General features: G+C 37.9%; 1 protein-coding gene across 6 annotated transcripts in view; it reads right to left on the bottom strand.

Annotated features, from left to right (window-relative positions):
* Positions 1–16,449, bottom strand: part of FOCAD (focadhesin) — a 126,234-nt gene that overhangs the window by 39,024 nt on the left and 70,761 nt on the right. For all 6 annotated transcript variants that reach the window (XM_026073563.1, XM_026073559.1, XM_026073562.1 and 3 more), the window contains 6 exons: positions 15,685–15,819; positions 15,241–15,291; positions 14,413–14,496; positions 12,744–12,876; positions 9,380–9,568; positions 8,947–9,068 (listed from right to left, as the gene is read on the bottom strand). In XM_026073563.1, the coding sequence (XP_025929348.1) occupies positions 8,947–9,068; positions 9,380–9,568; positions 12,744–12,876; positions 14,413–14,496; positions 15,241–15,291; positions 15,685–15,819 (714 nt within the window). The remainder of the gene's footprint in view (positions 1–8,946; positions 9,069–9,379; positions 9,569–12,743; positions 12,877–14,412; positions 14,497–15,240; positions 15,292–15,684; positions 15,820–16,449) is intronic.

Here is a 16,449-nt window from a genome sequence, read left to right as displayed (position 1 = left end):
AAGGAATTGTTAAAGAAAAAAGCAGGGGGAGGGGAAGTTAATTTGAAAAGCTTTTTTTCTAGGAAGCATCAGCATATAAGTATGAGGAAATGAATACTGCTTCAAGCACAGTATAAAGAAATGTGCAACAGCTCTCCCCTTCTACCACCAAATCTCACACAGGTACAGCAGCCTCAACTTCATGACAAAAAAATGACCCAAACAGCTAAATATGCAATCTGATATATGTGCATGATCCTTCCTCAGGAGCCCAAAGCTGTTCTCTTCAGTAACTATCACAACAAACAGTAACCCACAGACATTTTCAGAGCATGTTGAAAAATGAAGTTAAGTCAATTGGTCTCAATAACAAGCCCATTTTCTAGCCATTTGTAGATTAACAAAATAACTGCAGTAAGAGATTAAGCAAAACTGGAAAATTCAGGCCACAAAAGAATAGGTTTCCCAAACTTCAGACTCCTGCATGCTATATGTACCTTCCTCACCAAACTCTATATTATGTATTTTATAAATTAAAATATATTAGTTCACAAAAAATGTGTATTAAAAACCAATTAATACAGTCCCCTTTTCTCTCTCTCTATGATTATAGTCTTAACTGCTGCAATATTTTACTAAAATAAGATGGGATTTAAAAAAAAAAAATCCTTTTTTAAACAACTGTGTTTTCAGACCCAGAAACAAAACAAGCTCATAATTAAAATGATGGCTGTGCATTGTTATGTCTTATCATATTCCATGACGAGCATACAGAATTAATTTTTGTTGTTAGTGTCCAATTATTTTTACCATCTGCCTCTACCAAAAGATTAAGAAATGTCATGACAGCCATTTGCACTCCATCGGAAACAAGTTATTTCATCTCAGCAGTTTCCAGGGTAATATGTTTTTAATAAAGGAAAGGCAAACATGTCAGGTTGGGGTGAGATGGGATATATCTCAGTATCCACTGTTTAAGGCCTAAACTTTTCATTTTTAAATTAAAAGAACATGCCAGACTGCCAGAGTTACAGAAAAACTCCTCTGTAGATGTCATCAAACATAGTCCAAAGTCCACCAACAGTAACTAATCCTTCCAGGCTCAATCCCAGAAGGTTATTATTGCTCCTTTTTATTTCATGGAGGCTAGTCATTGTTCAACATGGAAAACACTCCAAGCCTTGAGGAATGCAAACCCCTCCCTTCTTCACCATGAGTACCTCTACAGGCTTCTCTTCTACAGAATAGATACCAAGACAAACTACTGACCATCCCTCCACTGTTAGTCATCTTCCTAACACCTTCTGTTCAATCTCATCTGTTTAATGCCCTGTGTGGTCTATATAAAGCAGACAATATTCTTCTTCCACATGGATTTTATAATAAGAACAAGATGACTGTGCTAAAGCTTCAAGCCCACTGTTGGGTGTAGGGGTGGGGGATAGTTGAACTTAAAACAGCTACCCACAAGCACTAATAAACCCATGCAAATAAATACAGCCTAAAAGCCATAAATAGTCAAAACAGAGACGATCTACTCCACCCCACAGAAAATAGATACACCCTACACAAAAACCTCTCATCTCTAAATGCCTCAATAACATTGTTCTTCCTTTTTTAACCAAGATTGTATTCACACGTCCTGTCACATCTCTGCTCATCAGCTTCTTCAACAAGTTGCGAGCAGCAAGTGTCCAGTCACAATTGTTTACCTTAAGTTCCCTTAATCATCTGCAGAAACACCAGTCTTCCCTTTTGTCTCCGTTCTAAAACTAGTTTAGATTCATGCATTTAGGTTTGTCTGGTCTCATACGAAGCATACCATATAATCCATACTTCTTCACAAGAGCAAGAACAGGCCTTCAAACACTTCAGGGTGTTCATGGGGGAAAAAGACTTCTGTACTGTTGCATGTGAAACACAATTAGACCATGTGTCTAATTAGGAAAATATTAGTAGCATCTTTGCATGTTAAATCTAAAATTGATGTGCTTGCTCTATGACTAGCAAAACTGAGAAGCTTTTGATGAATTAATTTTTCTCATAGAGGTAAGCATTTTGGGTATCTGAAGAGTAAGAGGAAGATGGAAGAGAGAGTAGAATATTTTCACCAAACAAAGAGCACAACCAAAAAACATCTAATTAGTATTGAAAATGTTTGGACTTAGTACTTCAGATCATTACATAAGCAGTGGGGGTAACTATTAGTTCAGTACAGGAAACTAGCTGCCTGGACCACCTGGTTTTACTTCTCCATCACTGGAAAAAAACTCCATTAAGCATTGGTTAACACTAGCAAGCACGAATAAAGCTGACAGAAAACAAAGTCCAGATTTTTTTGAGTGTGCAGTTTATGCGTATGAAGGCATAGGGGAACAGCACAGTGGGCTTTTGAACCACCTAAAAGTGGTTGTGAAACATTGCCACACCCTGATCCAGGGATGTTCTTCGGTAAACCAAGCTGCAAGCCATTTTCAAGAAACAGTCACAGCCTGAGAACAGAAGCAATGAGAACCACAGGCACCACAACCTGGGTGCTAATACTGAACGTTAGAGCCTATTTATGCTCAACAGCTTAAGAAGAATGTACCTCCTCGAGAAGAGGCACAAGCAGAAATTGTGTTGGCCACAATCCAGGAGAGGGAGCTCTTGCAAAACACAGGACACTCACTGGCTGCTCCTGTATTTCAACACTTCTCACAACACGTGGCACAAGTTTTGCAAACTTCGGCAAACCTGAAATCATTTCAAATGAAATCAGAAGCCCATTTCCCCTCAACTGCTGCATTCCCAATAAAAGCAAATACCAGGGCAAGATCTGGACGAGCCTTTTCTTAGCACTGGTGCCTTTGTCCTGCCACAAGTCTTTGCTGAACATCGCTTACTCGTTTGGCACTGATTCACAGCCAGCAGAGGGCACACAAAACACGCGGGGAACAGCAAAATAAATGCTGTTTCTAACACTTCTCTGAGAATCTAATTAAGATAACATCATTTAAGGAGCAAAACTCAGGACCCAGAAACTGATATTATTAATGTCTGTGACCTAATTTAAAATTTGCTGTAGGGCAGAGAGACTAGGAATCCCAATGAGTTTTGTTACTAAGCACCACAGGTTTCCACCTAGGTAGCCCTGAGCAACTCACATGGGCCCTAAATTCAGCTCAATCCTTTAACAAATGTGTGGCTACAGAATTTGTTTGAGATGCTAACATACGTCAATAAAGTGCTGAAGCATGTGTTTAAATGCTTTTCACATATGGGACATATAAATTGCAGCCCCAGTGATTTCATATATAAGGCAAGCACTACGTATCCGTACCAGTGAAGAAGGGATGTATCATCTCTTTGACTCTGAAGTTTTGCTCAGAGGCTTTTTGTAACATACTTGCGTGCATACACTCCCCATCCCTCACCCCAATACTCCTTTGTGAGAAAGTATTTGTCTTTCTTTTCCTAAGCCATATTAGACTAAGGAAAAGGAAAGCAAAAATCTGCCTACAAACTTACTTCCTGAATACTGTTTCATTACTGGTGGAAATGAGTGTAATAAATCCTATAACAAAAGCCAGAACAAAGTAGCCCATAATCTGAACTACATCCACTGAAATACCTACATGCAAAAGAAAACACCACAGCAAATTCTGAAGCCTGTTCTACCAAATCCAATTACCATCTTAAAGTATTACAATCAAAGTCTGAATAAAGTTCGATTTCAATACACACAAGAGATTTCAAACCAGGCCAAAAACAAACAGAAAGAGCTTTCCCCTTGCTGCTCAAAGGTGCATGCCATCACAGCACACCTAATGAGCTCACCTACAACAAAAGCAGGGAATGCTTCTTCTGTGAGTGAATATAAAGAGTGCCTATAACATGATTATTATTTGAATAGCATTAGTTACTACACAAATCACTATCCCAGCTCATACACTGGCATCCAACACTGCAATTGCACCTTCAAGTAATTATGCTTTTTCCAACACAAAATGCTTGAATATGGAAAGAAACAGGAAGGCAAGACCATCCCCCTTTTTCTTTTGAAAACATTCCACCAGCAGACACTGTCAAAGCCACCGTTTACAACAAACCTGTGCCAAAGGGAAGCTGCTTCAGGTGCCATCTGCATATAGCATGAACCATCCAGTTCACTTCCATTAAGGAAATAAAAGATCGGTAGCTACATTAAAGCCTAATGGCTTTAATGTCTCTAACCCAAAACATACATTTACAGAACCATCAAAAGATAAGGCCCATGATGTGAACATACGTGACTATTCCTCCTCATTCGTTTTCACGACAGAGACAAGTGACAGTGGAATGAGATTATTCCCACAGAACCCTAGGAAGAATTACTCCAAAGGCTGAAACAGTCACTGGTAATTACTGGCTAATCTAGCCCAGGTGACTGTGACAAACCTTAGGGATTTCTTGGCCAATGTGGTCCAGACAGCTTTAGAGAAAAAAAAGAAAATCCCATGATCCTGGTGACTTCTGACCAGTGTGACTACAGTAACCTGTCTTTGAAAGGACATTCAGGTTAACAAAATCTGTCTAGTGAACAATCAACCAGCACATCGCCATTTCTGGTGAAAAGACAATATTCCTCTTCTAAGTCATGGTGACCAGTAAAGGGCAATACAATATTTCAAACGAACCACTGTTCATTGAACACATATTCTGCCTCCCATGAGATACCAGTTCAAATAACATTAAAAAAAAGCCCTTCTGTATCTTAATCTGATCTTGCTGAGAGATATTACAGCTGCATTCAGTCCCTCAGCTAGGATAGCATGTAGGAGACAGAGTCTAGTCCCTTAAGGTTTAACCACAAGTTACCTTTGTATTGTTGTTGCTTCTCTTAGATTTAAATGACGACTAGAACAGGTATTTATATATTTAAATATCTATAAAGCATACAAATAATAAGAAAAAATTCTTCTGCTTGCATGCAACCCCCCTGTAATTGATTTTTTTCTTGGATAGCAGAACCTCACTGATCATCCCTTTACACATAAGGATTTTCACAAAAGTGAAATTGGTTGCCTCAAGCCATTTCCCATTCCCCAGTACTCAAAAACCAAGTGCAATTATGATAACTAAGCATGCACAGATCCAGCTAGATACGCAACATGCAACCTGTATGCTCATATTCTATAGATGTAAGCATATATCAAATCACTGAAGTGATATAAACATTTTGAGAGTATGGTAATTACACCGATGACTGCTAATCCCTAACTAAGCAAATGCCAGTTCCTGGAGATTTCCAATAGCAGAGATGCTGACTATCTCCCAGTTAAACCTCATTTCTTAGTATTTACATCCACCTCATAATTTTCTTAGAACTTTATGCTGACTGCTATGCTTTAAAGGCAAATTTAAGGCCTTACTTTAATACACCACTTGTTATTTTACTTAAAAAGAGTCACTATAAGGTTAAAAAAAACAAATAGGAAAAGGAGTCAGAGCAGTAGCGAAGAAACGTCTTATTAAGCATACTTTTATGGATTCAAATTATTAATGTGCTATGTTGGACTCAGTGAAGCAACGACTTTGCAAAAATGGTTACTTCCTATATCCAGTGCAGGAAAAAGATGAGCATAGGTCCTACTGACTCAGGCTTCTTAGTCCTATACTGCTATTTGGTGGCTTTATAGTTTAAACTCCTTGTTTTTAACTGTTAAATCTGTTCCCCAAAAGATGATTGAGGACTTGAACTACATACTACAGTGTAACAGTCAGTCAGATGAGCCTAGGAATTCGCTGCTATTCTAGGCAAAGGCCCAATTTATTTTTATTTTTTGACAACCTCAACTCCAGCTGTTTTTACATAAAGGACAAAAAAGGCAACCCTACACCCCCATTCCCCCATTTTGTCTTTAAATTCACTTTAATCTGAGAACATAAATATCAATATATTTTAATCAAATGTTCATAGTTATTGTGGGTTATTGCTAAAAGTGCACAGTTAAGTTTGTCTAAAGACTTTTTTTATTTAGTTATGTATTTTAAACATATTCAGATTTCTTTTTAGTTTACCTATACCCTGAACCAACTGACTTTGTAAAACTTTTCTGAGGTACTTTTAATATCTTTATAACATTTCTGTCCTTCATTAATTGGTACATGTTCAATACTATCTCCAGTTCTGCATATCTTCACATACAAAATACATGTTGTCAAACAAAGTATTTTAAGGTTGTATTTCTATGATTCAGAAGGTAGTTTGCTAGTACAAGAAAGATCAATTCTTGATGAGCTGCTGGATGTTACAATCAGTGCTAGTACACACAAACAAATAACATGATTTAAATTTTTACCAAAGATAGTAATTGGTGTTTTACCAGGGCAACATGTGACTGTTTACAGACACAGTAGTTTAGAAAGAAAAAAAAACCTAAACAAACCACAGGCACAAAATTCAGTATCTAAAAATCTACAGAATAGCAGAATTATTCATACCACCGTAATTCAGTTCATGAAACATTTCAATACATGTCTGTTATCATATAATTCCTTTTTTTTTCCTCCTTCAGAACCTTTGGCACTGGACCCAGGTCCCATAGAAAGCAGTAGCTACACAAAATGCTGAGCTTTTCTCTTTGGATTCTGTAGAAACCCATGCTCATTCGTAACTCATTACTCTACATCTCCTCCAATAACATATTTCTCAGTATTCTTATGGGCTTCCCCTGGTGCTCACCATTAGTGTTTTTCCAACTGCTTGAATGCCCTAATAAATTTTTACTTTCACATCCCTGTGATTATGAGGGGTACTATCTCCAGTTTATACCTTCACTCTTCAGCAGTAAAGACATTAAGATGGAAAATATCTATAAAATTTGCATCCTTGATTAGATGTTTGAGATCTGTATTTTAGGATTTATTTATTTTTGTCTTGCTATTTTGAGGGAACAACTTTGTAACTGAAGTACTTTAAAACCCTGTTGACACTGACTTTGTAGACAGCACCAAGGAGAGATCTCTAGCCCCAAGTCCAACTTATACAGACTGACTTATGTTCTTACAGCACTTGGCCCAAATTTTCTCTGTGATCAATGTGGTGTCTCTGGGGCCTCAAGACATAATTACTACTTTTTGTAGTTTTTCAGTTCAAAGTGCCCAAAATAAGATGCTGTGTCACAGCCCTCTAGTGGGGTATTTTTACAGGAGATGCTTAAGTGTATCCATGGAAGTGTTTGAGGGATGAGACAGAGCTAAAAGACCACTCTAGGTAGAAGAAACCAAATAAATTCACAATGGTTCACATTTATACTGTCTGTCAGGAAACTTCAGGCAAGCGATGCTGCAGGCAAGTTTGCTTTGGAAGGAACTAGTTGGTGTGCTCCAAAGAGATCCTGGGAGTGAACCAGTACAAATGCAAACATGGAGTAGCACCTGGGAGCAAAGCCAGGAGGGAGCCAGGCTGATGCATCACAGGATCAGAACACAGCCCCATGCACTTCCATTGGCAAACATAAAAACTCTAAAACCCCCATGTACACAACCTTTCCACTGAAACCCCATGTTCTGTTTATTTCATAACAAAATGTTTGATGTCAGTGATTTCATTAGCATTGTACAGGAACTCTGCAGGGGGTAGGCTCCAGTTCTGGTGGGTGATAGTCACCAAGCAAAATCAGGAGCCAGACACACTTCCACCTGCAACCCCTACCTTATTCATACTACCCCTTCCAACTTCTGCTATGAGTGCAGTAGGAGTTTTAGACAAAACACTTCCTTTTCTATACAGTTCTGGTTCAGTATCCAGCCTGTGCACTGAAGAAAAGGCTTCTCTGTACAAAACAGCATGTAATCAAATAATCTCTCATAGTACCAAACTGCCTGTGTATGGGACAGACTTTGGAAAGGGAGGTAGAAGTCATGGGAATATTTAAACTTTTTTATCCTTGAAAAATTAGAGTAAGAATTGGCATTGCTGTGGGTGAAAAAAACCTTTAAAATACCCAGCTACTCATATATTGTTTTTATCTCTGGAGATTCTGCCTGAGTCCAGTCTAAATTTTGACAGAAGATATTTTTTATGTTCATCTATGCTGTCTTGTTTGTATCACACTTGGCAGAACAAAGTGAAATAATTTGTACAGTTTTATTCACGCTTGTGAACAGAATTTTCACCTTGAGATACATGTTATTAACCTCTGTAGCAATGCAAAATGATTATATTAACAGAGTTGTTTTATGAACTCTTAAGAGATTAACACATTTCCATTTGCATTAGTAAATGCTCTCACAGACATAAAAACTGGGAAAGGAATATTTATTTCCCCAGTCTAGTCTAGGTCTAGTCTAACTACTCATTTTGTTTTACCTCTCTCTAAAGCTTTCAAAGATCAACTTCCATATCAGCCATAAAAGTACCGTAATTCTAAATGCTCTGAAAGATTTAGTAATGAGCACTTTATTTTCCCTAATGACCAACTGGGTGGCTTACTTCTTGTTCTTTTTTCAAAGCTATGTGAATTTATGTATTACAGTTTACCAAAGGTCACTGCACAGAATCAGTAACATCAGCATAATAGGTCAAGGAGCTGAAATAATTACAAGACAGAATAAAATAGCACTCCCTAACAAAAGGTGGATGTCACTTCTCCGTGGAGTCATTATTCAGACTTGCCATTCATCTAGAACTGGTTAGACATAGCAGGTACAAAGCAGGTATAAGTAGTCTGCAAGGCAGATAAAGGCAGATGTCAGCTTCTGTTTGCTCTATTGATCTTCATAAGGTGCATTTCAGTGCTGAATATTTAAAAAACATATTCACATGTTCAATTCAAGTTAACTGTCCATCAGAGAAACTTTAGTTAATTATGGTACATTCATACATACCATAGCTAGTTGCTACTATTTCCTAATTAGCAAAAACAAATGAGACTCCTTGGATAGTAAGGGAGAGGAGGGAAGTACAATACTTCAGAACGGGAAGAAAAGCCAGCACCTTACCTCATGAATGAGGGCTACCAACATTTGCTGGAAATTGCGTCCCCTGCTGGCCAGAAAACGATTAATAGGCTTGCCATCTTTGCCCATATGGACTGGAAGGTCATAACATAACAACATGCCAGCTTAAAGAAATGGGAAGGAAAAGGAAGGTCAGTACAAATTCTCTTCATAATAGTTCAGAAGAGTATTGCATATGTCACATTTGAGAAACCAAAGAACTTCTAAAGTTAATTTAATAAAAGCCAATGATGTAAAAGCATAAGTGGCTTATGTAAGCATATGCAAATAGCACTGGATATGATTATCTCTTAAACTGATCCACTCTCAGACTCTGATTCAGAAAAATCTCTTCGGGTCAAAGCTTGTACACGTGCCTCACTTAAACGCTTGCCCATTAACAGACCTCTGACGATTCAAGAAAGTGACAGCTTACCTGCAAGGCCTGGTGTCATGCCTGGTTGTTTGTTCCTTTCATACATTTTCAGCAAGAAGTTTGGAACACCTGCCACAGTCTTGCCCTGGTCCGAGCGTGCAGTCCCTCCTCTCAAAGCAGAATGATACACACCACGGGGCATGTTGGTCATCTCCTGTTTCACAAGCGATGCTGCAAACTCTTCAAATGCTGGGTGAAGCACAGGAAAAACAGGAGGGTGAAAAGCAAAGGTCAGAGCCTGATGACTGAGAGACCAGAAAAATCCTAGCAAACCCAGAACTGAAGCTGTGCTTCAGTGCAGTTATGCTCAGCTAAACTAATAACTACACATTCAAATCAATGCTCAAGGTCAAGGAATTGAGAACTCTTGCAAGTCTGATACCATATTCACTGCTACTGCAATTTCAGCTCAAGAGACTTTGAATAAGTCATGTCAGACGCTCAGGCAGAAAAGAAAATAGTCTGAACTATTCCCTGAACTGTTGATTACATTGATTGTTACACCTGTAACATTGGCACAGGCTGAAGGAAGGCCAGCGAGAAATTAAACTGATGTTTACAAATGTAACGAAACATGTTCCTCACAAAACATTGTTTTTTAGAAGATTTAAGAGCAGACTCTGCAAACAGAGTAGACAGAGCACATGCATGCAGGAGATGGGAGGCAGACAAAAGTACAAGGCTTGTACTACGATTTCTGTAACAAAGAGTATCTACTGCTGTGGTTAAGTTCTGCACTCTCAGGCTGTAGCTTTTATGTTCAAGCTGTGCTGAAAATTATAAAGAATTAATGTATCATTATTTCTTGTCTGTGAAGTCAAACTGAAGTAGCCTTTACAGGTCCAAAACAGATTCTGAGGCAAGAGATACAGCCTGAGGGTGTAGCCTGCCAGACAAAAACCTCAAACTAGAAAACCTGGGTGAATTTCATGAAATACCTGGATGTGCTGCAAATGATAGACTACCGTACTTCAATGCTTGGAATCAGTCTGAAGGAAAAAAAGAGGCAACTAATACCTCAGATGTTTCTCTGAATAATAATAATAATAATAATAATAATAATAATAATAAATTATCAACTGTTGCCTGAAGCTTACAGTGTTTTATATAGTGTGTTGTTTTTTTTTTTTTTAAGCTTCTCATACTACAGGGTTTCAGACAGTTCTCAGACATCCAGGATAAAAAATTATTAAAACCAAAAACAGTTTGTACAAAGACCACCATAACCCTCCCCCTACCCTAAACACTCCAGTGCTTTCAGACAACATGCAAATTGAAAAGACAAAACAGTTTTAAAGGAGTCTGAGAGAAGATATTCCCCACAAATTCAGTTTCCAATGGTTCACATGAGCAGACAGCTACGGTAAACTAACTGCAGCATGTTCCAATCAACTGCCATATAAAGTCTACATTCTACTTTGTTTTCTAGTTTTTCTTCTCAGCTCTGCTGCAGAAATAGTCTCTGTAGATTTGTTTGCAAGCTTAGATGTTTTCCCCCCATAGAGCTGGGGAAGGCTCTTGGAAAAAAAAAAAAAATCCCACAACTCAGGAGTAATGCCAATACCAACACCATCTTTTGGTTGGAGCTCTGTATTTTGAACACTTGTTGCTATGGCAACAAGTGTTCATCTCCTTAGGAAGAAGTATGTGGAGGCTGAAAAAGATCAGAGATTTTCTTCTTCTCAAGGATGCAAGAGGAGGGAGGGAGGAAAAAGTAAAAAGCAGCAGCTCAGAGTTAAAGGAGTCAACCAGGAAAAGCAAGAGGAGGAAAGATCTCACAAGCAGCACTTTCTTTGGAAGTTTTAGTTGACTTGGTGTGGACTAGCAAGGACTTCAGGGGAAACACTGAGAAACAGAGACTATTGTCTTTAAAAGCACTTGGGTCCTTCTCTTACCAAACAGTAAGGAAATACTGAATTATCTCAGTAACATGTAAAAGCAAAATTCCATCAGACCAGATGGCACAGATTCAGAGACCTAATAGAGACCTAGTGGTTCCGGGGGCATTTCTGCCTTTGCTTCTGATATCCATTTTCCTACCCTGTCATGGGAGTTACTAATTCATGACAACAACTCTTGCTGATCATAAAACTAAAGCTTTTGTTCAAGTGTGTACTCTGTATTCTGTTTTAATTGGCAGTGTTTGTTAGCAGATGAAGACTCAAGAATCTATTTAATGAATGTTTTGGGGTGGAAAAGCTGTTTGCATGCATGTTTTTATACCAGCCTGTGATAGCTGCCTCTTTTTATTCAGTCTGTTTTCTCTAAACATCATTTGCAGTTTTCCCACCTTCCTGGTAAGTTGCCCATCTTAATGTTCATTGTATGGCTTGAGCTTTCTGCCCAGATGCATCACTGTCTTTAGCTGAAGTAGGTTACTTTGGCTTCCTTGAAAAGTCTTCAGAATTCACTAAATAGGTTATATAGTCCCTTTCTCTAGGCAGAGCTGCACGTATTTTAGACTGCTAAACACACAAAGTATTTTGTGAAAGCATATTTCTAGGAGCCCCCCTTTAGAAAAATACTACAAAGGTTAGTTATATTATGGTAATRCCTACAGATTGCAATCACAGATCAATATCCCAGATATTCTACAAATAGTGAGATAACAATGTATGCATCTAGGTACTAATGTTACAACCTTGTATCTGGAGATAAAAGACAGCATTAACAAAAGTAATCAGCTGAACATAAAAATCCCCAAATTCTAAAGGTGATTCAACTGTCTAGGTGTCAAAACAGATGCATCAACCAGAGATGATCCCTTGAAGCATGCTTCATTATCAACATGTATCATTAAAATTAAGGATAGAACTGAAATTTTACTGATTGATTGTATTTTGTACATTGTACTGTTTTAACATTATTTTAAAATGTTAAAAAATGCATGGTGCTCTTTATATTGGGAAAATTATGCTTTATAAAAAAACAAGGGTTTTTAGGGGGATTTTTTTGAACCCATGCCGGGCTTAAAAATAGAGCTGCCTTTCAAAATGTCTGCACCATCCTCCCTCTTGAGCTTGTACTGTGATGAAACACTGGGCACTTGAGGTAAATAATAAGCAACTAGCTTTTGCTATAGGACGAACCACATAACAGAAAGAGCTTATACAACTTTACAACCATTTTTTTGACTGCCAGGACCTCTGAATTCATGTCTTCCTAAGACTGGGTTAGGGGGTTTTGTTCGTTTTTCTTTCAACTTTTACTTTATATTTTTTCTTGTAATTTGGTAAGATACTTTGCCAGAAACAAAATAAGGCTGCAGTCTAACATGTCACTCTGTCATAAAGGAGCTACATGCCTTTATAGTCATTGTCCTTCTAAAGGTGTACAGCAACCTCAAATACTAAACATATTCTACCTCCTAAAACAGAAGCTGGTGTCAGAGACAACAGCTTGATATAGGAAGAGCCTGGAACAGAGAGATCCACTTCCTTCTCTTCTTCTTCTTCATTCATGTCCGTCTCCTCTAGAGGATCAACTTCTGGTCGTGCCTGAAAGATTAAAACAGAAAAGTATGATCACAAAAACATTTAACTCTGAACACTGATTAACTTTCATTATTCCAAATGTCAAAAATACCCACTCAATATGAAAAGCTGTCCATTGCAATTATCTTACTCCATTTCATTAATTTGAAGCTGAAAGAATAGAAGTTTTTCTTCTACCTGCACAACAGGCTTGTAAGATCACCCAAGTATGTAAATCTATGGTATCCGTAATAGTAAAATTAATCATGACAGCCATGGACTGAACTAATGGTACTAAGCCTTCATTTTCAGTCAGACTCTTCTTCAACCATTCAGAAAAACTTATATGTTGACATTTTAATATATATCTGATCAAAAAAGTTATTTTTCTATACTAGCTTTCAGAACGTGAAAAGCATATTATAATGCTTTCAATGAACACATATTTACTCATTGTCTAGTGAAAGAGCATAAAATAATAACACCATTACTACAGAGTTACGTACCACCACAAAAGAGATTTATTACTGCAGCAGTATTTAGAGATTTCTCTCATTCTCTATCTTGTGCTTTTCCACACAAACACATTTTCACTTGTAGCACTTATGCTGAACTTTTTTCAATACTTTATATATAACAAGTATGTTTTTTAATTTTAAAGCTGCTTATTTCAACCTTTTTATGACAGGCAGTCACAACACCCAGATGGAGCCAATTTTGTAACAATGCAGGAAATAAAAATTTACAGAAATATTTACTACACCATAAAGTATCAATGGATTACTGATTATTGCACAGCCTCTCATACAAGATTATTGGGGGAAAAAAAAAACCCACACAATTCACACAGACAACCTTACACATTGGTCTCCTTGTACTCCTTTATTTTGTCATGTTATTGAGTTAACTGATCAGACTGAAGTTTCAGAGTTTAAAGGCTCTCCACATATATTTAAAGTTTCAAATAAAAAAACTCAATTTCTTTCTGCCTGATTTTATCAAAAAGAGCAAGATATCATGCTGTAGAAGTTCAGAACACAAGCACAGGAAAAGTTTTCATCTTAATTCCAAAAAAGAACCCCTAAAAACAAAACAAAAAAACACCTACTGTTCAAATCAACTTGCCTAATTCAGAAACAGGAGTCCTAAGCATGAGTGGACAGCAGTGGACGGAACAATATGCACTTGAGCTGCTTAGTGTCTTAAAAACTTCACAAGTCAAGATCTGATTTCAAGCATTACCAAAAGAACATAAGATGCAAACCAAGTGCCCAAAGGCACCTGAATAACCTGATTTAACTAATGAAAGAAGAAAGCTACCTTCTGACTGCTTAGACCTCACTCAGCTTTCACTTGCAACTTTCCCCTCTTCTAAGAGTTAGCTGTGCTAATCATACATAATAGCATCCTGTTTCTCTAGCACGAGTTCACTTCCCTTGTCCGAGGCTCCCATACTTGTCTGGTAGAAAGCACAAGGCCTTTTTTCCCTTCCAATATGATACAGCTTATGTCTGGCGGAAGTGTCACATGCCCTCACTGCTAAACATACAACATTGCTACCTGTTCAGGAAGGTGAAGAATTGTATGTTCTTCAGAGCCAAATGAAGAGAGTGATCTATAGGCTGAAACTGCTACAACAGCATCCTGGAAAAATGAGCAGGAAGAAAAATAAAATTACAAGCACAGCATACAGACACTCTCTGTATAAGAAGCCTATCCACTAACCACTGAATGCCGAAAAAGACTTACTCTTTTTCTATAAATAAGACTGTTTTACTCGGGCACTTTCTCAGTTAGTTTCTTTATACATAACAGGCAAATGAGAAAGACCCATTATTTAGGCCAACACTGTGACTGCAGTTCATGTAGAAACACCTGAGCTACATTTAAACGAAATTACTTTGGTTCTCCTAGCCACACGGCTGTGATGGTCCCAAATTCACAGTGCTACAAAACCCCACCAAAGAAACAAGATGTACACACCTGTGTAGTTACCCTGTACTGAGCTCCACATGTTATAGTTATTCAGTCAGTATCCAAGTTAGTTTAAAACCCTGGCATGTCTAAATTGAATTAAATGTCACAGCTGCAGCTTAGCAAAAGTAGCTTTATCATGTCAAGCTGAAGTCTACCAGGGGAACTCAAACTGCTTTTGCCTGCGTAAAACCTGTTCTTGGGAGTGGCAAAGAGAATGATCTCAAGACTACCAGTTACCAACTTTCATAAGCATCACAGAGCTTCAGAAACAGTGTTAAACAGTCAATGACAATGAGAAGACATTATTAGAAAATGAAATTTCTGACACTTAACTTTTTCACGACAAAAAGGTATAAACCCCAATATTCAGCAGCCGACACCACAAATTAATTTTTTCATGTGGTCACCTACCTTGTTTTGTGTGTTGTTCCAAAGGAAGCTGATAACTTGAGCTTTGAATTTCTATAAAAGTAAACAAAACATGCATTCACGTCATTTTTCTTGGCTAAAGGAACAGGCACCATCCATCTGAGAGGAACTGCTGTCACCTCAACACAAACTGAGCCAGAATGAAGGGGATACAGAGCTGAACTGTAAACATGCTCACATGCCCTCATTCTGGGAGAGGAAAGCCTCATATTACCTTGCACTAGTGAGGACTAGTATTCCTCACCTATCTCCTGGGATTCATTAATGCAATCTGAAATTGTGCAATGCTATGGAAATGTGCATTATCGTTAACTTGAATTAGTCAGACAGTGCAATTTAGCTATTCAAAAATAAGTAGGCATATTTATAATTTGCATGCGGAGATACACGAAAAGAAGGAACACACCTTAGGCCATGGGCACATACCTCATATTCATTTGTATTCACTGTTAATGAGGGAACCAGGGCAAACAGTTCATTAAGTGTTTTTAAAATGAGGGGTCTTTTATCACAGCTCAGCTTTGGAGACAGAGCACTCCACGTAGAGCGAATACAAACAACCTGAAAGGGAAATGAGAGGCACCATTAATAAGAGCAGTCCCAGCCTACCTGGCACAACATTTGTTTCCAGTACTTACTTTCTTTTATCCTACTTGGGATGGGAATTAATGCAGGCTGTATTAAAGAAATGGCAAGTGTATCAAAAATTTAAATTAACAGCCTCACAGTACATTAACTACTATCATGCAACAGTACTAAACAACACCTCACTGGATAAAGCAGCTACCAGTAGGAATAGACAGGACACTAGTATTATGCACAGAAGCAGCAGATATATCTGGATATAACACAACTGCACTACTTCATTTGTTTAAATTAGCTTAAGAACAAGCTGCTTCTGGGAGTTCAGCAAGATATAAGCAGGGGTAACTATATTCTCCATAAGCCCTCCAAAACAAAGTGCCCTTAATCTCTGAACACAACCAAATCCTGGTAATTTCGTGGAAAAGAAAGGAAGAATATAAAACCACAGGAATCCAGAAGCCATTTGAAAAAGTCAAGCTAAAATAAAAACTAATGCCACCATAGCTTCTTTAGCCCTGTACTGAGCATATCAGTTCTTAAACAACTTACACAGACCACAAGAAATCACTTCAACAACCTAGAAACATGAAAATAAATCACTCTGGT

This window comes from Apteryx rowi, unplaced genomic scaffold, assembly GCF_003343035.1.
Source record: "Apteryx rowi isolate R43461 unplaced genomic scaffold, aptRow1 scaffold_37, whole genome shotgun sequence".
Lineage (NCBI taxonomy): Eukaryota > Metazoa > Chordata > Aves > Apterygiformes > Apterygidae > Apteryx > Apteryx rowi.
This window is presented reverse-complemented; position numbering and strand designations above follow the sequence as displayed.